This window comes from Perca flavescens, chromosome 21, assembly GCF_004354835.1.
Source record: "Perca flavescens isolate YP-PL-M2 chromosome 21, PFLA_1.0, whole genome shotgun sequence".
Taxonomy (NCBI): domain Eukaryota; kingdom Metazoa; phylum Chordata; class Actinopteri; order Perciformes; family Percidae; genus Perca; species Perca flavescens.
In genome coordinates, this window is record NC_041351.1 from 17,223,524 (window position 1) to 17,247,879 (window position 24,356).

A 24,356-nucleotide genomic window follows, 5' to 3' on the forward strand; every position below is an offset into this window, starting at 1 on the left:
CTCAGACTATAAATACCACCTCCTGCACACCCCCACAGTCAAAATAGTCAAACGACGCACGGCAAGGATACGGTACTTTCCCGGAAAGACAACGAAAAACTGAACGGTAAAGTGTGAGCGTTTACTATTAGTATTGCGTGTTTCTACATTCGGTGTTGATGGCTAACGTTATCAACTATATAGGGCACTTTAATTTCGTTAAGAAACGGTAATATAACGTTGGACTTCGTCAGTCACTTCACAACAAAACGGCGCGCGCCATAGCCAGTCGGCTAACCGCTAGCTACATTCGAGATACTTCACTTCAAAGAAACACGTTATTACAATTAAACTTACATTTAAGGTTTACTTCACTTGAACGGTCATATCAAGTGGATTTAGGGGACTACCGTGGCTTATTGTTGACGTTGTTAAAGCCTAGCTAAGTGGTAGCTAGCTGGCGCCATTTTGCATGGGTCGGTGCTAGGTTTAAAATTGCTCGCTAACGACAGCAAAGAAACGTGTGTGTATCCCGCAGCTTAATGGTGGCGCGGCAGGCAATGGGCTTGTTTTGTTTAAATAAACCATCGGCGTATCGACACAGGTTATACCATGTCTGCACATTAAGAGACGTCCCTTGACACATTGAGTTGCCACTAACGAAACGTTTCTAGTAACGTTACCGTTGTTGCCGAAAAATGTGTAAGGAAATTGTTAGTTCTATATGAGACTGTGGGCTATAACAGAGTGTCTATTGTGAAGTTGCTACAGTCACGTTTCTTCACTAGGGTAGGAATTGGGCCAATTAAAAGTAGCGTATTAAGAACGGTAATGTTATGTATGAAATTTCATTCGTTGTTGGCTTAATCTTTGTTATTTCATTCGTTGTTGGCTTAATCTTTGTTTTCAGACCGGCAGGTGAAGTATGGCTCGTACCAAGCAGACCGCTCGTAAATCCACCGGAGGAAAGGCGCCTAGGAAACAGTTGGCGACCAAAGCGGCGAGGAAAAGCGCGCCATCCACAGGCGGAGTGAAGAAGCCCCACAGATACAGGTACACATGCTATGCTCATGTATGTTAGTGGTGTATCAAGGCTATTGTGATCGTAAATCTGAGGCAACAAATAACTGCACTTTTTTTTTTTTTTCCCCAAACTGTCCAGTTGGAATCGGTCCCCGGTGTTTAATTGCGTTCACTTGTCGTTGTAGGCCTGGTACTGTTGCTCTGCGTGAGATCCGTCGGTACCAGAAGTCCACCGAGCTGCTCATCAGGAAGCTGCCTTTCCAGCGCCTTGTGAGGGAAATCGCTCAAGATTTCAAGACTGATCTGCGTTTCCAGAGTGCAGCTATTGGCGCTCTGCAGGTGAGATGGCACTTGATATTTTTACATGTGGTTATTGTTTTACAGGTTATTCTTCTAGCTCGCTAGGGTTTATAACATTGCTTTTTCTGTCTCCTTGTGTAGGAAGCCAGTGAGGCCTACTTGGTTGGACTTTTTGAGGACACCAACCTGTGTGCTATTCATGCAAAGAGGGTTACCATCATGCCCAAGGACATTCAGCTGGCCAGGCGAATTAGAGGAGAGCGTGCATAAATGATTCATTGGATTTTATCTTTTTAGTGGGGTGGGTGGGATTGACTGGGGTTTGTTTTGTAAATCTTGGAACTATTACAGCATGTGTACCACCTAATTTGCGGTTTCAGGCTTGTTTTCCTTTTTGTACTTTTTTCATTTCACTCTTGACTTTCTCAAACTGTCCTATTCACTGTAGAATAGCTTCATATCTGTAAATGCTGAAACAATATTCCACTGACTTTCTCAGGTTTGCATACTATTTTAGAATCCATATCTTGTTACCCTGTGTGTGCATGTCACAGGATTTCTTGTTGTGCTGTAAATAAACTTTCCGCTACCTCAAGTTGTCGGCCTGAAATTTTTATTTTTTTCCCCAAATGTTGAGTGTGTTTTGGATATACTTAGTGTGAAGTACTACTACAATAAAGTTGGGTTTAGTAATGAAACTTGAGATCCTATTAGCTCCTCACATGCTAAAGACTATGTAGTGAGCTGAAGAAAACTGAGCAATTACAGCCAGAGAGACAACCCAGATTGTTACATTTTAATCTGTATGTTGACAACTGAACATTAGCAAGCAACTTAGTCTAAACATTTTAAGAGATTCGGTGCCATAGCCTAAAATACTTGACACATTTCACAATAAATACAACCTCATATATACAAATCTCAAGTTTGTTAACTTTATTCATCTTGGGCTTTATCCTGTTCCTCGTCTGAAAGCAAGCCCGGTAACTGCTCATAGAGCTCCCTCTCCAGCTGTACATCAATGTTGGTCTCCCCTCTCAGTGCACACCACAGCAGAAAGCTGGTGAATATCAGGCTGACGGGGAGGACCTTCCACCAGGGCCGCTGAAACTGGCTCCCCATGGAGCGGTCAACTTTCCAGGTTCGGTGACTGGCTTTACTGGTGGAGAACTTGATAGGTTCATTGTTCACCTCTTTATTGCCATCTTTGGACTCCGCTAACCTCTGAGAGGTCAGAGTTAGGAACCGCACACCGTTCAGTCTGCTGACAAAGAACACGAATACATCAATTACGAATGTGAAGTAAATTTCCATGTTTAAGTGCTTTACTGATGTATAATTATGATGTACTTGTGCTTCAGTAGTTGCATTTTGGAGACTTGACAAGATTTAGATTTCACATACAAAATCAGTTTAAATATGACGCCCGGGTATAGATTAAACTACCCAACGGTATATATATAACATCTAGCTTAAATTTCCTATTACTTGACAAAATCTGTAGGTTAGTAACATTAGAGGGTAACATTAGGATTAAAACTTCATTGAGCCACACCACTAATACAACAAATACAACGTGGGATCTATAAGCAGATGTACACTCACCTCACAGTCGGTGTAACGTTAGCTTTATGAATCACTATCCCTCGCCTAAAAGCAATGCGTGTCAGGCTGGTGAAAAATCGTCCTGTTGTTGTAGACATCTCGGACAACTGGTCATCTTAGGACACACGACGTTGAAATAAACTGAAGGTTTTCTTATCAAACACACCTTAGTAGGTCCATGAGTAGGTCATGTAATCATTGTGCAACCTTGAATTTCTTCCGGTGCCGCTGTTGAACCATAGACACTGGTTTTGACTGTTCCACTAAAACGCAGAGGACTAGCTTCTTTTTCTTTATGATGGGCTTGGTTTGTCTGTTAATATTTAATATATTAAATATATGGCCTGAGAAACACAAACTCTAGTAGTTGGTGTAATTTAATAGCAGTCTTTGTTACCAGCTGCTTTATGTTTTAACACTAACTTTAAATGAACTGTTCTCTGTGTTTAAATGTTGTGTTATTTTTCTACTGAAACATATTTCCAAACCACACTCACTTCAAGAAACCATATTTTTTGCTTAATATTTATAAAGTATATAAAATATGATAGCTACGAGGGTCTTTGAAGCAGTCTCACCCATTGACCAATCACAAAACAAGGGGAGATATCCGTCCAATCACGCTTCATCTGTCCGACAGCACTTCCGGTTGAGGTCCATGCTCTATCTGTGCTTACTCGAATTATACACGTTTTGTCGCAGTTTAAGTAAGTACATTTATATATAAGAACAATATGATAAGATATATGTTTCGTCCATGATTACGTTTTAGTGGTTATGGCATTTTTATGTGGGGGCCGTAGAAACCACAGTAACCAGCGTAACACGTGTTTTTGACTGTGAAAAATGTTTACATGTGTCGAGTATCAGTTGTACTTGAGGTCAAACTGTTCTTGTATTTCTCTTTCAATGTCATGAAATGTTTATCACAGCAAGTTAAGTAAGCAAAACCCCTAATCCTCCTCTAGGCTTATTGTATGCCCATTAAATACCACAGTGTATGTGTATGCGTATGCTTTTGTTTGTAGGAGTATATTATCCCATGGCCAAAGACAAATCTTTGACAAAGCCGCCTAAAAGGAAGAAGTTGAGTTCAAATGTCAGCGAGGTTCATGAAGAAGAAATGATGGACACTAAAGTAAAAAAGAAAAGGAAAAAGATGGAAGTAGAGGTGAGTTGTGGCAGTAACTTGCACCTGTACCCATAGACGTATATGCCTGTACCCATAGACGTATGTGCCTGTTTTAGATGACACAACGTGAAAGAATTAAAAATCATGATTGTTTATTTAATTCAGGAGGCTCCAGTACAGATTCCTCATATGACAATCACAGCAGATGATAAAAAACAGAAAAAGGAAAAGAAACACAAAAAGAAACAAAGGACAGAGCAAACACAGAAGACAAAGCAAAGTGAGGTAAGAGCGTTAGCTGTTTCCATTTGGTTTCTTCGGTTTCTGTGAACTCTGACTGATTATTTTTTTTTATGCTCCTATATGCAGAATGCTCTTTTCTTGGGCTGGTAATAACCCAGTCATAAAAACAAGGTTTTTGAAGGTGTTGAAAACCCATATTAGAACAGCTGAAAGTTATAGTTTTTGGAGGTATTCGTATAGTTGAGTTTGTATTACTAAATTCATTTATATGACAAACATTGGTCTGATTTTTTCAATCCAGGTGGCATCAGACATGTCTTAAAAGCTGAAATGTAAATTAATTTACTTTATCAAAACACTATAAAAAATTCCCATAAATGGTATACATTTAAATAACTGATTCAACACAAGCGTTTCCACACGCTCCACATTTTCCAACAGTTGGAGCCCTTGCATTTTCATTGTCCCTTAATGTCTTTACACTGATGACACAGACATGATCTATTATCTGTGTGCCCTACATCATGAAGTTGGAATTTATTTTTTGGGGGGGCAGGGGCAGAACAGTTTATGGAAGGATGTCAGAGCTTTAATGTGCGGACCGCCTTGGTCTGTCGCATGTTGCATGGCCACATGTGCTTCCCGCTGGTACAGTGAGAGATTTTCCTGAGGCTGACTTGTGCCTGAGCTTGGCCCATATGATCCTCAGTTTATTCTGAAAGGTCTCCCCAAGGAAGCTGTAGATGAGCGGGTTCAGGCAGCTGTTAGAAAAGGCCGCCAGCCTGACAGCATGACCGGTCAGGGGGTAATCCTGCCACAGCGTGCCGCTGTCTGCGTCACCTCTTAGAAGGTGAACACTTATAAACACATTCTCCGGGAGCCAGCAGAGGAAGAAGACTAACACTGCGGCTGAGATCATCCGCAGGGCTTTCTGCCTGCGAGGCCTCTGCTGTGGGCCATCGTGACCCCTGTTGCCCTGTCGGAGCACCTGTGCTATTTTCCAGTAGCACAGACCCATGATGGAGAAAGGCAGCAAGAAACCCAGCAACACCTCCAGCCACTGAATCTGGGTCACGTTTGCGAAGCAGAAGTGGAGTTCCCCAGCGTGTTGCCTTTGCGCTATAGCGAAAGGAAGCACGGTGAGCAACAACGAAGACGCCCAGATAAGGCAGCAGCTGAGGCGTGCGCGAGGCATACTGCGACCAATGAAGCCAGTCAGTGCGACAAAGCGGTCAAAGCTCATCCAGGTTAAGAATAAGACACTGCTGTACATGTTGACCTGCTGAAAAAAGTTCATGAAGGTGCAGAGGCCGGGCCTGTCATAGTAGCCTGGCTTCAGGTTGAACACCTCGATCAGAGAGTCAGCCACGAGGGCGAGGTCGGCCACGGCAAGGTTCACAAAATAGAGGTCCGGGGCTGTCAAGTGGCCCCTGTGGTACAGGTTGACCACTAAGATGAGGATGTTCCCGATGAAACCGACAGGGAACAGGAATATAATGTAGAGGCTGGAGAGGAAGAAGCTGATAATATAAAGTTGACTACTCTCTGAAAATACCTGCAGAAAATCAGACACTGCTGCCTTTGTGTCATTTATCTGAACAGTAAAGACTCTGTAGTCCACGTACATGGTCATGTCCATATTACACTTTAGTGTTGATCTGGTGTTAGCAGTAGCTAATCAATAAGTTGCCATAATGCTTAGTTTTCCGAGGGTTTAGCCCCAGTAGAGACCATGGTGTCATTGGTTTCCTCTTTCGGCACCGGGGTCTTCTTGGATGTGCAGTATAGTGAAGCCCACTTTTTGTTCTGTACAGAGAGGAGAAATGCATTAAGTCAAGCTTGTTTTCAGCTTCTCAGGAATTGGGATATTTCTTGTATATATGTTTATACCCACTCGTACAAAATGTCATATACCATTCTATTCAAGATTATTATACAGGATCAGTTTCAAACACCATAGTTTATCAGTGTTTTTTAGCTCTACTGTAGCTGTTAAAATGTCAGATTGGCTGCCGTTTTAAAAATTATTTCAGAGTTAGGATAAAGAGAGAATGCGTCCTTCTGTTGATACAAAATTGCAATAGTGGGGTGGCCTAGTAGTCCTATTTTTTTCCCCCTCTGCTGTCAGTTCTATGAAAAAATAATCTTAATTGTTGTTGTGCTACAGTTGCTTTAGAACAACTGTTGGTCAAATCAGTGGTACATTTAACAGACTTTTAACATAATTTAAAACTATAAGACAATAGTCAGTTAGCTTTGATATAATTAATTTGTGATTCATATAAAATACCTACCTGAGTTTCCTTGCACTGCATTGCGGTCTTTCCTATCCTCCCTGTCCCGATGGTGGTGACTTTGTAAGCAGGTGTGACAGAAAATCCAGAGTGTTGTGGTGCCACCCACTACTTACAGCAACAAACACACAATGCAGGCGTGTGCGCACACCTACTTGCAAAAATTGGAATTTTTTTTTTTTTCAGCCAAATATGAAAACAATGTTTTTTTTTTTATCACAGCTTCACTTCAGTTTATTAGCAATACAGTAAGTAGTCAAAATGAATATCCCCTATGTATGTTTATATAGACTTATTTTATTACATTAATGTTTACGTCAAGTGAAGTGCGAACACGACTATGATTGTAGAATGTTAAAATATATAAATATGGGAGTCCTGGCACTTTTAGCAAAGACAGACTAATAGTTTATTTACACAAAACAAGATGAAGGACAGACTGGAATAGTCTCAATTCATCTTTTTTTTCAGACTCCTTAAAACACAAAAGATTGTGTATTTAGCAGCCCCTTTGCTTTTGGTTTTGGTTTACAGGCACCTGTTTGAGACCGGATGTGATTTGCTATATTGATGATGTAATGCATCACATTTAGCATTTAATGATTTTGTGACTTTCCTATAAGATCTGTGTTGCTACTATGATTCTACACAGTGTGAATCAGGTCTAAAATTAAATGTGATGGAAAAAACCTAAGCAAACCAGCTCCTCTATTAATTTTCCTACTGGTCTCTGGTTTTGAGCCACTCTGTGTTGGCATTGATGCAATATATGATCCATGCAGGTCAGTTATTCCTAGAACTGGTGCCTATCAATTTCTTGAAAGAAGTTGGAAAGTTCTCATTATCACTTGTCTGGCTTGTTTTGGTTCTTTTTAACAGCTTTAGAAATAATAAAATAAATTATATTGACACTGTTGGCCTAAACTTAGAGTCAGACTTTTATTTTCCTTGACCTAATGTTTTTCTGATGTGGCATTCTGGGAATTGCGGAGGTTTTTCCAGTAGTGTTTATGCAAACAGTTTCTTTTCCGAGAAAAGAGGTGTGCCTAAGAGCAATTTAAAGATAGTTAAAATTGCACATACTGCCAACAGTAAGTTTTTTTTTTTAATGGTCCTATGCATAGTGTTGATTTATAACAACTGTGTGAACATATTGCGACAGTGACTGTAAGGACTGTACATGTTGCACAATTCTGGAGATGCACAGCAAAACATTTATTTGTAAAATACAAATGTACAAAAAAAATTAATTTGAAAAATAGTTTTGCAAACTTTTGAGAAAATATGCATGTAAAACGGTTAAATAGTCACTTACGAGAAAAATAAACACTGAAAGCATTTCAAAAGTTAGATTAAGAATATGTCCAATACATCAGATCGCAAAAGTCTTTATTTTGATGCATCGGAAGAGTTCTGTTTTAGATGAGAGTTTTTGTCCTCTATGACTCTATGTCCTGCAGGGTGTCTGTGATCTCGATGTGGGGAGCAATAATGTTTCTGTTGGGCTGTGTGCGTCCTGGGCTTCGACAGCCGTCCCTCAGCTGCCTAAACACTCCATGGAGACTCTCTCGACACGGCCTGTGCATGAGCAGCACTAGCAGGAGGCTGACACTGCTCCCTGAGAACAGTACAAACTCAGCCACGCTCAGAAACGCCCGCTCATGATGGCTCAGCTCCTTCTTCTCTTGTTGTTGTAGTAGTTGTGCTCCTCTCACCAGTGCCACACTGTAGAAGAGCTGGCAGAAAAACATGACCACGGTGACGGTCAGGAACACAGGACCCTCCTCAGAGCCGGAGAGGAAACGCCCTTTTGATTTCCACTGCCGGACGCAGCCACCTATTAGAAATCCCAGTTGAAGGATGTAGGGAATCAAAAAAGCCAGGCACAACCTAGCTGCTGCATACGACTCACCGGCACTGACTGGATCCATAAAACACTTGGCGTTTTTATTCAGATCATCTCTGGGTGCTCCAAGCCCAGCCAGTAGTAGAGAAATCAGGATAGAAGTCAGGATCACCAGAGCCGCACAGACCCAATGCTTCCTCAGCAGGGCATGGGATGGAGGATCCAGGGTTAGGACATAAGCCATGAGCACTAAGAGCAGCAGCCCACTCAGAGAGGCTGTGTTGATGGTAAAGGAGAGAGCAGCACAGCCCAAACCTGTGGTAGACAGGTAGTGTGGTCTGTAGGCCACAGCGTGGAGAGAGAGAAACAGAAGCAGCAGCTGGATGCCACAAAAGCACCAGAGCAGGCACTTGAGCCAGGCCAGCCGTCTCTGGGCTCTGTAGGTCTGGATGAAGCTGTAGAGCAGGAAGCAGCCTGCGATAAAGCCCAGCCCCGCCAAGAAACTGTAGACATAGTTTGCCCTGGAGGTTATGTCATTGGCTGTAATTTCGTCTAAGCTAGAGGAAGGGTCGGCAGCTGAAGTGCAGGTGTCCGTGATGGAGGTGGTGTTGTCCACGATGGTGGAATTGTTGGAAAATGGAGATGTGGTGCTCAACACCAAGTCCACACTTTGAGTAGACTAAAAATGAAAAGAGAAAACATGCACTGATGACATCCTGTCTTCTTTAGCATCACCCGCTTTGTCAAGCATTTCCTGCCATCAGGGGAGAATAGAAATCTAATGAACTGTTAGTAAAGTTCAGGTGCTTTGGGTAGAAGTATTTGTATATTATATATTACCTGGTGTCTGTAAATCAGCTGTTCTTTTAGTGCACAAAAAAACAAGTGGAAATTGTTAAGAGCAACCACGTTTGAGTATATAAGCTCATTTATTAGCTGTTTCTGAAACATTTTCAACAGTGTTTACTATTGCTCAGCCTGAATCATTAAATTGGGTTTCCACAGAAACATACTCTTACCACATATTGTGCATTTCCTTCCTGAATTAACTCAAAAGTTGGGCGAAAATTTGAACTTAAGTGGAAGTCATTATTGTCTCTAAAACATATACAGTGCTGACTAGATTTTAGAAAGGAAACATTTTGACTCGATTTTGTCAAAATGTTTGCTTTCTAAAATCTTTTCTACGACCACATGTCCCCGTTGGCCAGTCTTTGTCTGCTCTCCTTTTGTGGAACTGCCTTCTCGGTAAAAACACATTTCCACTTACCATGTTTGCTTTCGTCACCCGCTCGTCTTCTGTTTTGTATCCAGCAGCCCGACACTGGTGATTGACTCAAAGCTCTGAAAGTGATGCTCGTTGCATGGACACGGCCACTCACTGTGAAGGACGTTTTATATTTCTATGGGCAATACCCTGCTAGCATACTTTCAGAATGACTTCGTGGCCATGTGATCAAAATCTTTTCCTCCCCTCCCTCTTTTTTTTTTTTTTTTTTTCCTTCATCATCGTGCAGACTGAGGTCTGTTAAATCAGAGCATACTGCGTCCCTTGTTTAACTTCCCCTGAGAGTTAAACACAGTCTTTAAGTTGTGCCATGGTTACTGGCTACTGCAGCTAAATGGCTTTAATTTGGTTCTTTATTCCTTAAGTTTAAACAAGTGTTTTACCAAGCATGAAGTATCCTGCAGACAAATGAAGAGCTAGATAATTAATTTCACCCTGTTACAAAGGGAAAATATTACTTTTTTGCCTATGGTAGTGTTGTATCGCAGCAAAGTTTCTCCATCCTGAAACTGAAATTCAAATTTTGTTCACTCGCACAACGCCTGTTGGTTTTTGTGGCTGCTCTGTGTGATTGGGCAAAAACAGACTTAACGGGTGGTTATTTTTAAACTGTGCAAACGTGTGCTGTACATGTGAATTGCGAGGGATTCGAATGCTGAAGGGATGCTGCACACCACAGTAAACACAGTATATTGTGATTCTGCTGCAGCTGCAGATACAGGAAACGTCCCTCTGAGCTGCAGTGAAACAGGAAGTGATTCAAACTCAAAAAGGTGTTTTTAGCTTTCACATGTCTAAAGTCTTCAGCAAAAGAAAATGTTATATTTATTTTATATCTTACGTTAAATTTAAGATATTTTAAGCATCTAGTATTTGCTCTGCACTGACCCAGAAAACTGTAAAATATTGAAAATTGGCAAGAAATGGCTGTTAAGTAAACTGTTTTGTTATTGTTATTTTTCTTACCATTCAGTCAGTGTAGAGTTATTTAAGGATGTTGGATAAGGGTTTTTGATAAGGGTCTACAAAGGAAGGCCTGTTAATGTAGATAACGCCCCATGAGCCTTTGTTTTGCCTTGGTGCGACTTCCAGATTTCCAATCCACCCAATCGCCCGGAGGGGACACACGAGCTGGAGGGAGAGGAGGACTTAAGTACCGAGGAGAAGCGTGTCCTGGAGAGGAAGATGAAGAAGATCCTGAAAAAGGAAGAGAAGAAGAGGCTTAAAGCTGAGGGAGAGACCTTACCGAAAACTGAGGCATCTGGACCCATTGCACCTCAGCAGGCCTTAAATTACCTCACCTGGTAAGACCCACTCTCATTTAGTACAGGACCAGGGAATCAACTTGTTGGCCTCCTGCCAAAACAACCCCCATCTCTGTCATCCACTTAACCAGCAACTTACTATTCAGGTATTTAAGCCCTGCTCTGGATCCACAAGACCACAAATGGTTCACAAACTGGCCATCTCTAACCCTCATGCCCTCCTCGGCCATTTTTGTAAATTCTTCTCAAGTTTTTTTCATTTTGTGATCATTTTTGCTGTGTTATTGCTTATGGCATACAATTTTGTAGGAAACTTTCTTTTCAGCCAAAATTTTCAAATCCAGTGTTTTTTACTCTTACATGTCTTTTATACTTAAATGATTCATTTTGTACCTTTTGGACACCTTCGTGGCAAAAATGTCCACGCACACAAAAACTGTTATTAAATCATCATATATCAATATTTTTTTCTGCTTTTTTTTTTATAAATCACTTAAACAACTTCTAACCTAATCAAAACCACCAAACATTCAATCATTTTCAGGATTTTAACCCTTTAAATGCCAGTTTATGTATTTGAAGTATGTCATTATTTATAAAAAAAAAACACACAAAAAATGATTTTTTTTCCCCCATATAATGAATAATATGTAGATGGGGCTTTGGTGGTGATTAGAGGCTCGGATATGTCAAAGATAAGCAACAAAACTGATTTGATTACATTAGTATTTTTTATGTAGTTCCAGATACTCCCTTTGGACACCTTCGAGGCAAAAATGGCCCCATTCACTTCCATTATAACCACATGTTTTGATCTCACTGCCTTTACAGTATAAAACCATGCATTCTGTAATGTCAGCATTTCATTTGGAAGAAAACTAGTCATATTTGACATTTTTACAGTATTTCACCAGATTCAACCATTTTGCCCTTGTAGGCCGATGCATGAAATTATAGTTATATTATATATTTGTGTGTGTGTGTGTGTGCGCATGTCTGTGTGTGAGAGAGTTTGTGTAAATCTGTAAACAATGATAATTTTAGTGGTGAAAAAAGCGCACCTTACTTTTGCCAGTTATATTATGGAGGTGTGTGTGTCTGTGTGTCTGTGTGTCTGTGTGTGTGCGTGTGTCTGTGTGTGTGCGTGTGTGTGTCTGTGTGTGAGAGAGAGTTTGTGTAAATCTGGGTGAAAAAAGGGCATCTTTTGAAGGATGCATTTCATGTGTCTTTGAAGACGTGCTTGAATAAAAACATTGTCTCCTGCATTTGTTGTAAACAAAACCAACTATTAGTGTGTTCATGCACCTGGCTCTAGAGAAGGAGAAACGGGGGGGCGTTCAATCTCAGGAGGGAGTGATGTGGATGCTCAAGAGAGTCGAACATACATGGGACTTCTCACTTGGCAGGTGTGTACCGGTCCAAAGGGGAATCCACCCGGAGCCTGTGGGATGTCCATAGTGGGAGACCAGTCTTCAGGGCCACCATGTCCCACAAACCATTTGAAATGATAAGCACCAGTTTACAGCACATGCAGGAGACAATGTTTTTATTCAAGCACGTCTTCAAAGACACATGAAATGCATCCTTCAAAAGATGCCTTTTTTCAGCCCTAAAATGCTTGCTTACAGGTTTACGCAAACTCTCTCTCACACACACACACACACACACACACACAAACACACACACACAGCTCCATAATATAACTGGCAAAAATACAATGACTTCATGCATCTGCCTACAAGGGCAAAATGGTTGAATCTGGTGAAATACTGTAAAAATGTCAAATATGACTAGTTTTCTTCCAAATGAAATGCTGACATTACAGAATGCATGGTTTTATACTGTAAAGGCAGTGAGATCAAAACATGTGGTTATAATGGAAGTGAATGGGGCCATTTTTTGCCTCAAAGGTGTCCAGAGGGAGTATCTGGAACTACATAAAAATACTAATGCAATCAAATCAGTTTTGTTGCTTATCTTTGACATATCCAAGCCTCTAATCACCACCAAAGCCCCATTCCCTTATGATTTATTTTATGGAAAATAATTAATGTTTTGTTGGGTTTTTCATAAATAATTGTTACTTCAAAGATTTAAAACTGGCATTTAGGGTTAAAATCCAGAAAATGATTAAATGTTTGGTAGTTTTGAGCAATTTAGAAGTTGTTTAAGTGATTTATGAAAAAAAGCAGAAAAAAATATTGATATATGATGATTTAATAACAGTTTTTGTGTGCGTGGACATTTTTGCCACGAAGGTGTCCAAAAGGTAAAAAATGAATCATTTAAGTATAAAAGACATGTAAGAGTAAAAAACACTGGATTTGAAAATTTTGGCTGAAAAGAAAGTTTCCTACAAAATTTTATGCCATAAGCAATAACACAGCAGTTTTTTGGACATGTACATTTTTGCCATGAAGGTGTCAAAAGGGAGTATCTGGCACTATGTAAAAAATACTAATGCAATTAAATTAATTTTGTTGCTTATCTTTGACATATCCAAGCCTCTAAGTTTTTTTTTTTTTTTTTTTTTTTTTTTTAAAGAGGGCATGAGGGTTAAATTACATTTCACAGCAAAAAAGGACGTAATCGGAAACACCTGAACAATGTGATGCAATTCCATACAGCCCTCAAAACAAAATACTGTTGTGGTTATGTTGGTTACTTATGTTGAGAATGTGTCAAAGGTAATTGTTGATAGTGGTGTGTGTGGTCAGATTTTACACATTAAGTTCAGTATACCATATCATAAGGAGCACAACCTTGTAAAAATGTTGTATAATAGCTCCTGTGGATCTGAAGGATCCTTCTAAAGTCTGAGGAAAAATAACCTTGATGATTTTGGCTTGAGACAAAACATTTGTAACAGAAAGCCAGTGTTGCTAACTTGGGGTATTGAGTTTGAAAGAGGTTTGTGTTTACCAGACAGGCAGGGTCTAATGAAAGATCTTATCACATTACATTGTGAAAAGCGTGCTGTATGATCCAGTGTTATTTAGACTGACCCATATTAGGGACTGAAAACTCAGGATACCTTGGCCTCTACTACTTTGATTTTGACTATTCTTTTTCTAATCTGTCTCTTGTGTTAAGACACCAGATCTCTGGAGTGCCTCTTCAAGGACAAGGTCCTGCCCCTTGTTATGTATATGGGAGGACATAATACAGTGAACAGTATAAAGCAACCTAGCATAATAATACGGACAACAAACTGCGGTATCAAAAAAATCAACACCTTTCTTGTAATTACAACTCGCATCGGTTTGGTCTTTGCAGCTGGGCTGAGAACCGCGCAGAGTGGAAATTCCAGAAGACCAGGCAGACGTGGTTACTGCAGCACATCTTTGACTCCCAACAGGTAACCCGAACCAGTGTGATGATGATGATGATGATGATTATGGTGATGATGTGGGATTATTCTCAGCTGAGGTACAGAGTGAGGGAGGTATTGACCTCAGTGATGTCTTCCTGTTAGTTTGAGTTACACCCACTCTCTAATCTCCATTCATAAAATATATATTTTTAAGACTGCTGTTTTTATTAGCATTTTATGAATATAGCATGGTTGACACTTTTGTAGAATAGAAAGGTGAATCTATGAAAAGTTCATTAGTGTATCAATCTTTATGAACAACATATATTTAAAGATGCTCTCTCATGCCATCTTTTTAGAATTTTTTATATATAATTCACACATACAGTATAGATAGTGTTTCCTCTATGTTGATTGGCAAGTGGCGGTCCGCCACGGTTAGATTTCTCCCGCCACGGTATCAGAAATATATATACACTTGGAGAAAAGGGAGAAAGAAAAGAGACACTGTTGAGATGGCATGTGTGCATTCTTGACAACTGTAAGTCGTATAACTTATATCGTCAGTTAATTTAAGCCTGTATTATTAGTCTATAGTTCTGGCACAGCGCTGCTCGGACTGTGCGCCGCTGCCCTTTTTTTCCTCCATAAACGCCGCTCTCAGCTCCTCTGCCAGTTGCTGCATGAACTTCCTCCGGGACATTTTACAGCTGGTGCACTCCTTGGAGAGGATGTGTGCAATGATTCCAGCCAGTTGTAGCATGTATAAAGTTATATGAACACGTAGACAGCTACTGTTTACAGGGGTGGCCAACCAGTTCAGCATAAAGAGCCACAAAAAAACACGCACCATAGCAAAAAGCCACACAACACATGCACGTCCATATTACAACAGTGACTTCCAGATCTAATGAAAGTCATAATACATAGCAGTTTTCATAGTTTTTTTTTTTTTTTCTTACTTAGATTGACTCAGTGGGAAACCTGACAGTCTTTGTTATTCACAATCCTTTTTAGGTCTGGTTGTACTCTGTTGAGGCTTATTTGTCACTAGAGGGGCTTTCAAACAATCAGCAGTAAAAGGGTTAATGAGGAAAGTGATCTGTGGCAGCTTTTTTTCCTCCGGTTGCAGAATCTGTTCATAAAAAAAAAAACTCTGCTGCATTATTTTTTATTTTAAAATAATTGGCAAATGCATCATTCAAATGTTTTTTTTTTTTTTTTTTTTTAAACTTATCTGAAATGTTTCAAAAAGTAAAAAAAAAATCTACCAATAACACAGCCCCCAGCCACACAGTAAGAGCCTCAAAGGAGCAGGCTGCATGTGGCTCAAGAGCTACAGGTTCGCCACCCCTGGTCTACGTGTACTGCACCTTTCACAGAGCGATCGCCCGGTGCTTTTCTTCTGATTCAGAACCATCCACGCCGTAGCCTACGTTACTCGGCCCATCAGTGATGCATTGCCCACACTTGTTACTCGAGACCGCTAGTTTACATTTCTCTGATTATTACTAAACAACCAAGATGCATCTTCAACCACGCAAAAGATTAAAAACAAAACCGCGAAAATCCGAGCGGCCAATATGACAGTATGGCCAAAATAGGTAAAAGTGATTGGATTTTATTTGCCTTTTGTGTAATGTACAGCATATAAAAAATATTTTAAATGAAAGTACAGACTATTTTAGTTAAAGTCAGGTACCAGCAGGATTGTATTTGTTTTATTTAGCAAAGTTATTACACATATAAATTTCAAAACGGTCAAAATGATGACCGTCCTGGTCGTTCTAGTGTAACCCAGCCTTGGAGTTATTTTTCCAAAAGCCAAGAAAAATCCAATGCACACTGAAAGGCTGCCAACTTTGCCACTGAGGCAAATATGCAATTAGTTTTATTATGAACGGTTTCATACTTAGCCTACTTTGAGTTTTGGTTTCCCTATGAAGAATTTCTTGTAAAATTCATTTTGTAGACCTACTGTTCCTCAAAAATACAGTTCAATCAAAACAAAATCAAAATATGCCTCATTGAGTGTGAATAAATATATTTGTTTGTGTTGCAGCGAAGTGTCAGTTCTGTTTAATAGTAAAACATTTGCCAGCGGTCCGACAGATCTGCCCCCACTGCTAAAAAAAAATCCTAGAGGAAACACTGAGATAGATACTGTATATTACAAATAACTATTTATTTACTTGCTTTTTCATTTATTTATACAGTAAAATATCTAAACTAATAGACAGCCGACTAGATTCAAGCAACACGATCATATAAAATATTCTCTCTCAGATTCCAGACGAGAAGTTCTCCGTGCTGCTCCAGTACCTGGAGGGGCTTCGTGGAGGAGCCAAAGACATCACAGTGCAGAAGGCCTTAGTGCAGGTCGAGGAGTCGGGACAAGCACCAGAGGACACAGATGTCCAGCAGAGGGCGCACAGAGCCAGAGAAGTTATCCAGCTGCTCTCCTGAACCCACCACCATCAATCAAAATGAAGCCCACTAGAAAAAGACTGAAACATGTTTGTTGGTCAGTGGACTGAATGACCGCCGTGGTCTCAAGCTAGGTTTAAAACGTGATTTATATGTAGTTTTTTGGACTGGTCCTTAAGGGGGAAGGATGGGTTTTGATTGTAATTGTAAGGTGCACAGTTGAGACACTATATACATATGAAAAAATAAGTGGTTTTATATACTGTGTGATATGCAGGGTTATTGCACATTATTTGAATATTGTCCAATAGTGGCGATCATATTCAATGAGTAATAGATTTGACAATGAAAGGGCACATTATGGGCAGAGAAATGAAGATGCAACAGAATGCTGAGAGACTTGGAGTTAAAGTGTCAGGAATGTTTGTAGTCAAGACATCTTTATGTGTGTCAAAGCCCCATAATCTCTGAAGTCACTTTTCTCATCCATTCAAGGTATAAGCATAGTTTAGTTTTAGTTCTTCTCTTCTTTCCAGCCCAGTAGTTCAAAATTCATACATTTGTGGGATTAATGTAGACCTATTCTTAAACTAAATCCGTCTCATTATGTGTGGGTGTGGTCGTCCATAATATCCATATAGCCAAGCTTTGTTGTACCCATAATTCACATCTCATCCATGCCCAAAGCATATATACAGTAGGTACTGTATAGGAGCAGCTGCCAGTTGTGGTTGCTGGATCAGAGAGAATGTAGGCCCTCGCCACCACAAAGGTACATTTTCAGGTTATACACTTTTCAGGTGAAACAACTGAGTCGCTATGTGCTTGTGACATCACTTCGTGAATTTATAAAAATAACCAATTGCAGTACTCTTAATATCCCAGAGACATAAATAACATAAGCCTATCTGTTAATCCTATTTTTTGGTCTGACACACATACACACAAAACACCAGTTATTTCATAAAATGCTTTATGTCCTGTCCATTAAAAAATAAATCCAGTTATACTGTTATGTTTTCTCATAGTGTCTCCTACCTGGCAAAAGGTATCCAGTTTTTCAGTGCACCAACCAAATACAGTATAAATCTTCACCTGTAACAGTGTTTAGGAACTTAATTTTATCATAAGTGTTAACCTGCTGAAGACTCAAATGTTGAAACATAAATACATTAAACTTTTCCCCCTCTCGAAACTTTATTAAAAAAAGTTTATTCTCAATTTGTCGCAGAATTGTATTTATTTAAGAGACTGACGAAAGTGTCTGGGGAAAAAAAGAAGAAAAAGTTTCTAATCCTCATTTGAGTTCAGTTTTTCTCAGTGTCACTTGTTTAAATTAACATTTAGTGCTGTCACCAGGGACAGCGATATTGTCCAGCGAGTGTCCTTGTCGCTCACAAAGATCAACAAAATCTTCACGTGCACTCAGGGGATTTTAAATGGTGGAGGGCACTTGCTGTGGGGGATTGTTCTATTTTACTGCGGATCAAAAAGGCCGTTGTCTCCCCGTAGGTGTTGATCCTTAACTGTCGCACTCACTGTGCCTTTTGCTTCATCTGCAACAGAGATATTGCACAAAATAATGTTAGCGCTATATACAACTTGAACAAGTGAAGACAAGCAGAGTTCAATTCACTTACTTTGCTTTGAATCAAAGGTAATATTGTGTTGAGTGAGGAGAGCATGCAGTCTCTCAATCTCTTCTCTCTGTTTTTGGAAATCCTTTAAGAAAATATACAATTTCTGTCACACATTTTCAGCAGTACTGTACTAATATACCTTATTTTGTAGGCTATTATTTGGAAGAGTACATAAATGTACACACCTCTGTACATTTCTGTAAAGAGTTGTGTGTTCCTGAATCAGCTGCAACTTCTGGCAGCTTTATCTTCACTTTCTGGCTCTTCAGGAGACCAGCGTCGTCAAAAATATCCCTTAAAAGATTGTTGTATCCCTGCAGCAAACATACAGTGTGTGTTAGTGGCAAGACCATTAGACTAGAACTAAAACTGGAATAAAAATGGGAAAAAAGTAGGGCTAAGCTTTGAAATGTAAATTACTGTACAGTATAATGTTTAATGAAAATGGAACAAAGGACTATAGGTCTGTGTTCAAAACACTCGGGGAACCTTAAGTACGCCTATACATTTCATCAGCTTGCAAGTGATCAGCCAAACTGACTTTACCTGCTCAGTAATAAGACCTTCATAGTGAGCCTGCGCAGCTTCATCCCATTCCCTTTGGAGCTTCTCACTCAGTGTCGGGTACACTTAAAAAGAGCATACAAATGATAAGACATCCCTATTACATTGACTTGCCTTCTTAAGATTGTTCTTTTGTCTTACCCAAAAGGGAATGTGGATGGCAAACAAGTGGAGTCTCAAAGGTTAGCGAGTACATACAAGTACTGGGCTCTGAGACTTGAGCAAGCTTGCTACTTGCACTGCAGACAAAAATCACCTGCAGAAACATGAAAAGAAACACGAAAATGTTTCTAGTGTCAATATTGTTGATTTAATCGTGTTTCGATTGAAGAGTTATCTGTCTTATATAGCTCTGGGGTGACTTCAAAACTTTCAAATCAAATGTGTCTAGACTATGTAAATATTGAACTGATGAATTCACTGTTTAGGGTTTCATTCATTATTATCTCCTACAGTGTTATTTAATCTGTCTTATTTAAGGAGAAACACAGACACTAAAAGAAACCAGTGGGAGCTCCTTAATTTTGTTAAATAACTATCAGAAAAGAGTTTAAACATTTAAAACTAACATTTGTTTCCCTGTTTCTCGTTCCACAAGCATCCCCGTCTCTCATCCACATGCCCGTGAAAGTGTTGTTTGCTATTTCCCACTCCTGCCAGATCCTGTTAGGAACACACAAAGGCTGCTCTTACAACAAACCTAATTGCTAATAATTTACATATTGGTATTTTGCTATAAAAGGTGTAAGTGTAGGTAATTTAAGGTAAGGGAACCACATCTTACCCCAGGATCCCACTGTAGGAATTCCATCTAAATGACTGCTCATGTTGGGTGATGTTGTGAAATGGACAGAACTCATATTTGTACCTGCAATATGACCAGGCACACAAATACCCTGTTATGCATTTCCAGAAACTTTGATGTAACATGCATGTCTCAAACAATCGGCATCCAAAACAGTATCGTTGTATTAGGCCAGTGGAAACGGGGAATAAAAACCTAAATGTAGTGCTCACATGATATGTGATGTAAAATACTTACGTTGACTCTGTGAGACTGAAGCACTTCCCAGCAAGCCGATGAAAATGTGCGGGGCCTTGAGGAAGACATTGGTGTGTTGATATGATACGTGAATTCAGTAATTGAGACAGAAAATATCGTGATAACTTTCCCAACACCTACTGTACTGGTAACCCCTTTACAACAAGGATTTAATCAAATGTAGGCTTTAAATGATGTCAGACTATTTTACCAGACACTGCAGATGGGGTCACTTTAGGCTGTAGTCTGCTTCCCTGAGCCAGAAAAGGATTGTTCAACCTAAATACGCAAACGCAGAGAAAATGAGTCAGGAAGGTACTAATGTCAACAAGGTGCACACTGTGACAGATATGTCTTAGCTTAACGTACCCAAATGTGTTTGGCTCCTCGACTATCTTCATTTTACCGGCAAATCCATGGTTTACTGTATAAGAAACAGTCGACATCAGACTCGCCTCAAATCAAAATGTGGCGCATATGGTTTGGTATTACTGACGTAAAACAATACACAGCATATAAGCACTTACTTGAAAGAGACACACAGACCATCCACTGCCTTAATAAATTATGCATTCTGTTACAAAAGCAGCGAAAGGCTGATTCTTTTTATGTCAAAATGAAATTGTGCTATTAGCATTGGATCGTTGTTCTCTTCATTTCCTGCTTTGGTGGTCATTCGTCAGATGACATTGCACGTGATCAAAATAAGACTAGAGCATGCGCAGTTTACGTCTTGGACGACGACGTGCTTTCCACGATACAGTGAAAGTAGCCAAAGCTAACTAAACTGTATTTTAAATGGTGTAAAAAGCAGCGCAGGATAAACGCAGGCGAATACAAATTGTATTGTGACAACCTATAAGTTGTGAATTGTGTACGCGTAGTTTAAATACTTTAGACATACTGGCCAGGGTGCTGTCTATCTGACGCTAGCTAGCTAATGTTAGAGTAGCTAAATCCCGTAAACAGAGGCTGGTTAGTTTTAATGCAGGCTGTAATCTGACAGTAGCTAATTAGCTAGCTGTCCACTGGTTGCAGCATGGGACGTAAGAAACAGGACAAGTTTGTGCGCCCTGACAACAAGGGCAAAGAAAAAAGGCATAAAATGAAGGGGAAATCCGTAGAGGCCTTTACAGAAGAAATGCACACTGCTTTTCAAGGTAATAATGAATTGACTAGTTACAATCCAAAATTATGTTTGAACTGTTTTGTGCTTGCCTCATATTTTACATCTGGGCTACAAGACCAAGTTTTAACACAGAACAATAGTTATCCTGTCTCGTGTCTATACATCGTTCATCCCCTTTTAAAATTAGCTGACCCATAACTGGACTAATTTAATTTAACATTTAACTGTACATAATTGCACTACGTCCACCTCACATCATTACACCTGCATGTACAGTAAAAAGTCATTTTTCTAAGCTGTTGTCGAAAAGTATTGCTAAGTTTGTAGTATTGTAGTTTTTATGAAATTTTTTTCTTCTCTTTTGCTTATCTATCTGTCTATCTTTCTAAATAAATATATACATAAATAGATAATTAAATATTAATAGGAAGGACAGAGCTAAAGAGATTTACATGACATTCCTGTATTTTAGTTTTGGGCCATAAGATGTTGCAGCATTAACTTCTTAAGTTTATAATTTAATGATTGAAACAATGTTGGCTGTTCATCTTCTTTGCAAATGTGCTGATTTAACATATGAAAGCACACCACATCTGTTAAATTACGCAGCAGTAATATATAGTGGACGACGTAAAGTAAATAGCAATGAATTGGTTGTACATCGATGTCATTGAGGAAAAGTTGCAAAAAAAACATGAAAAGAGTATTTGTAAGTTAGTTGAGTAAGAGTGCTCACACTCGCATCATATTGTACACTTTCATCATAATGTACAATTTGTCCTCTGTCACTGTGTTTTTCAGCCAGTTTTCACCCAGAGGAGGGAGCAGAGGCCTCTCAGGTGAAACTGCCTTGTCCACTTGCCATGTGGGAGTTGGGTCACTGTGATCCCAAACGTTGTACTGGCAGAAAGTTGGTACGCAAGGGCTTTGTACGCAACCTGCGCCTCAATCAGAGATTTAATGGACTCATACTGAGTCCGATGGGCACAAAGTATGTGACCCCAGCAGACAGGTGTGTATTTTTTCTTTTTCATTATAACACATCATGAAGAGTCATAAGATAAACCATAAGCTGCCACATATAACAGTTAATCAAGTCATTTTTTTTTTTTTTAGATTAATCAGTTAATAATTAAATCTATAAAGTTTGATCTTAAGATGTTTTATGTCTGATTAACAGCCAAAAAAAGCATATTTCATAATGAAATGAAACAAAGATACAAACCTTATTTTACCATATTCCATATCTATATCTATATCTATATATATATATATATATATATATATATATATATATATATATATATATATATATATATATATATATATATATAGTAGGGGTGGGAATCACCAGAGGCCTTACGATATCATCACGATACTTATGTCACGATACGATATTATTGCGATTTTAAACATATTGCAATGTTCTGCGATATATTAATTTTTCCCAATTTCAAATTATGTCCCCAAAAGGAAACTTTGTCAACATCTGTTTTATCTAAAAAGATACATTTCTCTGTTTGTTTATCTCACTTCAATTGTATTGCTGCAAAATCAGATTGTCAAGCAGACAAACTGACCAACACATATATAATAAAAGATAGATACTTGTATTGCCACAGAAAATATTGCGATACTATGCTGTATCGATTTTTCCCCCCACCCCTATTATATATGCCCAACTTGTAAATGTTAATTTACTGTTTTTTTATTTTATAGCAAAATGATATTACTATAATACCATAATAAATGTTTAGTTTGAATTGTCTTTAATACATCTCTCTTATTGTGATCTTATTGTGAATAAAATAAGTTATTGTATGGACTTTTATGCACAGAGAGATTGTGGCCCAAAATGGGTTAGCAGTGATCGATTGTTCCTGGGCTAAATTGGAGGAGACTCCCTTCAATAAGATGGTCGGAACTCACCCCAGGTTATTGCCATACCTCGTAGCTGCAAACCCCGTCAACTACGGCAAGCCTTGCAAGTTATCCTGTGTTGAGGCTTTTGCTGCCACATTCTGCATTGTTGGTAAGGCCTTAGCTTTAGTTATTCAGGAATTATGAAGCTTACTATATTGTCTTCCTGATTGCTTTTTTTGTATCCTGTTACAAGTTACGTCAGTGTAACGCGTAACACCCTGTATCTGATTTTGCAGGTTTTGAAGAACTCGCAATGCTCTTGTTGAATAAATTCAAGTGGGGGAGAGTGTTCCTGGATCTCAATAAAGTTCTGCTGGACCGCTATGCTGCATGCCTGTCAGAGGAAGAGCTGCTCTGTGTAGAAAAGGAGTATCTCACATCTAAACCAGAGGAGGAGGAGTTTGGTAAAATGGGGGGGAAAGAAATGAACATGGGCTCCCATTTAGTGTTTTCCCTACATGTGACAAGGATGTATTTTGTTGCAGAGTTAAGATCTATTGTTGAAGCAATTTTCTTTTTAACGAAAGCTAATCATCTATATTGTTCACAGATCCATTTGATGTTAACTCAGGAGTAGAATGTAGGAATCTCAACAGACGTCTGTGGTAAGCAATTAATATTGCTCATAATTATACATTTATAATCAGAGTGAGGTGATTACCCCCCTTAGATGCATGTTTGTTTTCAAACCTTTTAGTGATACATATGATTAATAAATTATTAGTACTGATCCAGTCATTTTACTGCGGAAAGGTGGTCAATTTATAGAATCAGCATTTTTTTTCCTCCTATACGTCACAAATTAATTTGTAACGGAAAGGAAACCGTCAGCTAAAATAAAAAAAAACTAAAAGCCAGTAGGTCCTATTGCTTGGATATACCAAATATTCCTAAAACAAATCTGTACATTCCCAGTTAGTTTTCCATGGGTATGGTTACTAAGTTCTTAAAACTCTCATTTCTGTATTAAGTGCACCTGAAGATGATGATTCTAGTGAGGATACGGACACCTCAGAGGATAACGAAGATGAAGGAGAGGATGAAAAAACAGAATGCAACAATGAGTCAAGAACAGTCCCACATCATCATGATGAAGAAGAAGAGGAACAAACTTTATCAAAGTCATCACAATAAAGCATATCATAACTATGGATTTTTGTATTTTACTACAAGGGCTGGCAAAACTTTATCAACACTAATGACTCACACATAACTTGTGAAGTCTATTTGGGATTTAGTTTTGTACTAGTATCAAAATAAAAATTGAAAATGTGTGTTTGTTTTATGTAAACAGACAAAATAAATGAATATTTGCAACCTTCATTCAGTTTAAGGTATACGTT

General features: G+C 39.1%; 7 protein-coding genes across 8 annotated transcripts; 3 read left to right on the forward strand and 4 right to left on the reverse strand.

Annotated features, from left to right (window-relative positions):
* On the forward strand, window positions 1–1,897 carry h3f3d (H3 histone, family 3D). The gene is made up of 4 exons (XM_028567136.1): window positions 1–106; window positions 890–1,032; window positions 1,188–1,341; window positions 1,444–1,897. Exons 2-4 carry the CDS (start codon window positions 905–907, stop codon window positions 1,570–1,572), a joined length of 411 nt encoding a protein of 136 aa, XP_028422937.1. The 5' UTR covers window positions 1–106; window positions 890–904; the 3' UTR covers window positions 1,573–1,897.
* Window positions 1,898–2,083: 186 nt separating this feature from the next.
* On the reverse strand, window positions 2,084–3,145 carry uqcc4 (ubiquinol-cytochrome c reductase complex assembly factor 4). Of its 2 annotated transcripts, none has more exons than XM_028567134.1 (2): window positions 2,908–3,145; window positions 2,084–2,566 (listed from the first exon to the last, which is right to left on the reverse strand). In XM_028567134.1, exons 1-2 carry the CDS (start codon window positions 3,003–3,005, stop codon window positions 2,239–2,241), a joined length of 426 nt encoding a protein of 141 aa, XP_028422935.1. In that variant the 5' UTR covers window positions 3,006–3,145; the 3' UTR covers window positions 2,084–2,238. The 2 variants fall into 2 exon arrangements, with proteins under 2 accessions (XP_028422935.1, XP_028422936.1); XM_028567135.1 differs by having other exon boundaries at window positions 2,084–2,563; window positions 2,908–3,143.
* Window positions 3,146–3,507: 362 nt separating this feature from the next.
* chlsn (cholesin) lies at window positions 3,508–17,936 on the forward strand. The gene is made up of 6 exons (XM_028567445.1): window positions 3,508–3,614; window positions 3,936–4,078; window positions 4,205–4,324; window positions 10,803–11,014; window positions 14,252–14,333; window positions 16,575–17,936. The coding sequence occupies exons 1-6, from the start codon at window positions 3,566–3,568 to the stop codon at window positions 16,752–16,754; spliced, it is 786 nt and encodes a 261-aa protein (XP_028423246.1). The 5' UTR covers window positions 3,508–3,565; the 3' UTR covers window positions 16,755–17,936.
* Window positions 4,800–5,915, reverse strand: LOC114547851 (G-protein coupled estrogen receptor 1-like). The gene is given in 1 exon segment (XM_028567335.1): window positions 4,800–5,915. A coding segment is annotated over 1 exon segment (1,116 nt).
* On the reverse strand, window positions 7,847–9,857 carry LOC114547913 (uncharacterized). Its single transcript, XM_028567442.1, has 2 exons — window positions 9,693–9,857; window positions 7,847–9,101 (listed from the first exon to the last, which is right to left on the reverse strand). Exons 1-2 carry the CDS (start codon window positions 9,693–9,695, stop codon window positions 8,016–8,018), a joined length of 1,089 nt encoding a protein of 362 aa, XP_028423243.1. The 5' UTR covers window positions 9,696–9,857; the 3' UTR covers window positions 7,847–8,015.
* gnptg (N-acetylglucosamine-1-phosphate transferase subunit gamma) lies at window positions 17,672–20,683 on the reverse strand. Its single transcript, XM_028567444.1, has 11 exons — window positions 20,489–20,683; window positions 20,331–20,385; window positions 20,173–20,240; window positions 19,962–20,016; window positions 19,704–19,787; window positions 19,489–19,582; window positions 19,061–19,175; window positions 18,902–18,984; window positions 18,541–18,669; window positions 18,356–18,437; window positions 17,672–18,271 (listed from the first exon to the last, which is right to left on the reverse strand). Exons 1-11 carry the CDS (start codon window positions 20,532–20,534, stop codon window positions 18,192–18,194), a joined length of 891 nt encoding a protein of 296 aa, XP_028423245.1. The 5' UTR covers window positions 20,535–20,683; the 3' UTR covers window positions 17,672–18,191.
* On the forward strand, window positions 20,635–24,164 carry tsr3 (TSR3 ribosome maturation factor). Its single transcript, XM_028567443.1, has 6 exons — window positions 20,635–21,121; window positions 21,892–22,102; window positions 22,929–23,122; window positions 23,250–23,417; window positions 23,564–23,618; window positions 23,985–24,164. The coding sequence occupies exons 1-6, from the start codon at window positions 21,001–21,003 to the stop codon at window positions 24,145–24,147; spliced, it is 912 nt and encodes a 303-aa protein (XP_028423244.1). The 5' UTR covers window positions 20,635–21,000; the 3' UTR covers window positions 24,148–24,164.
* The last annotated feature ends 192 nt before the right edge of the window (window positions 24,165–24,356 follow it).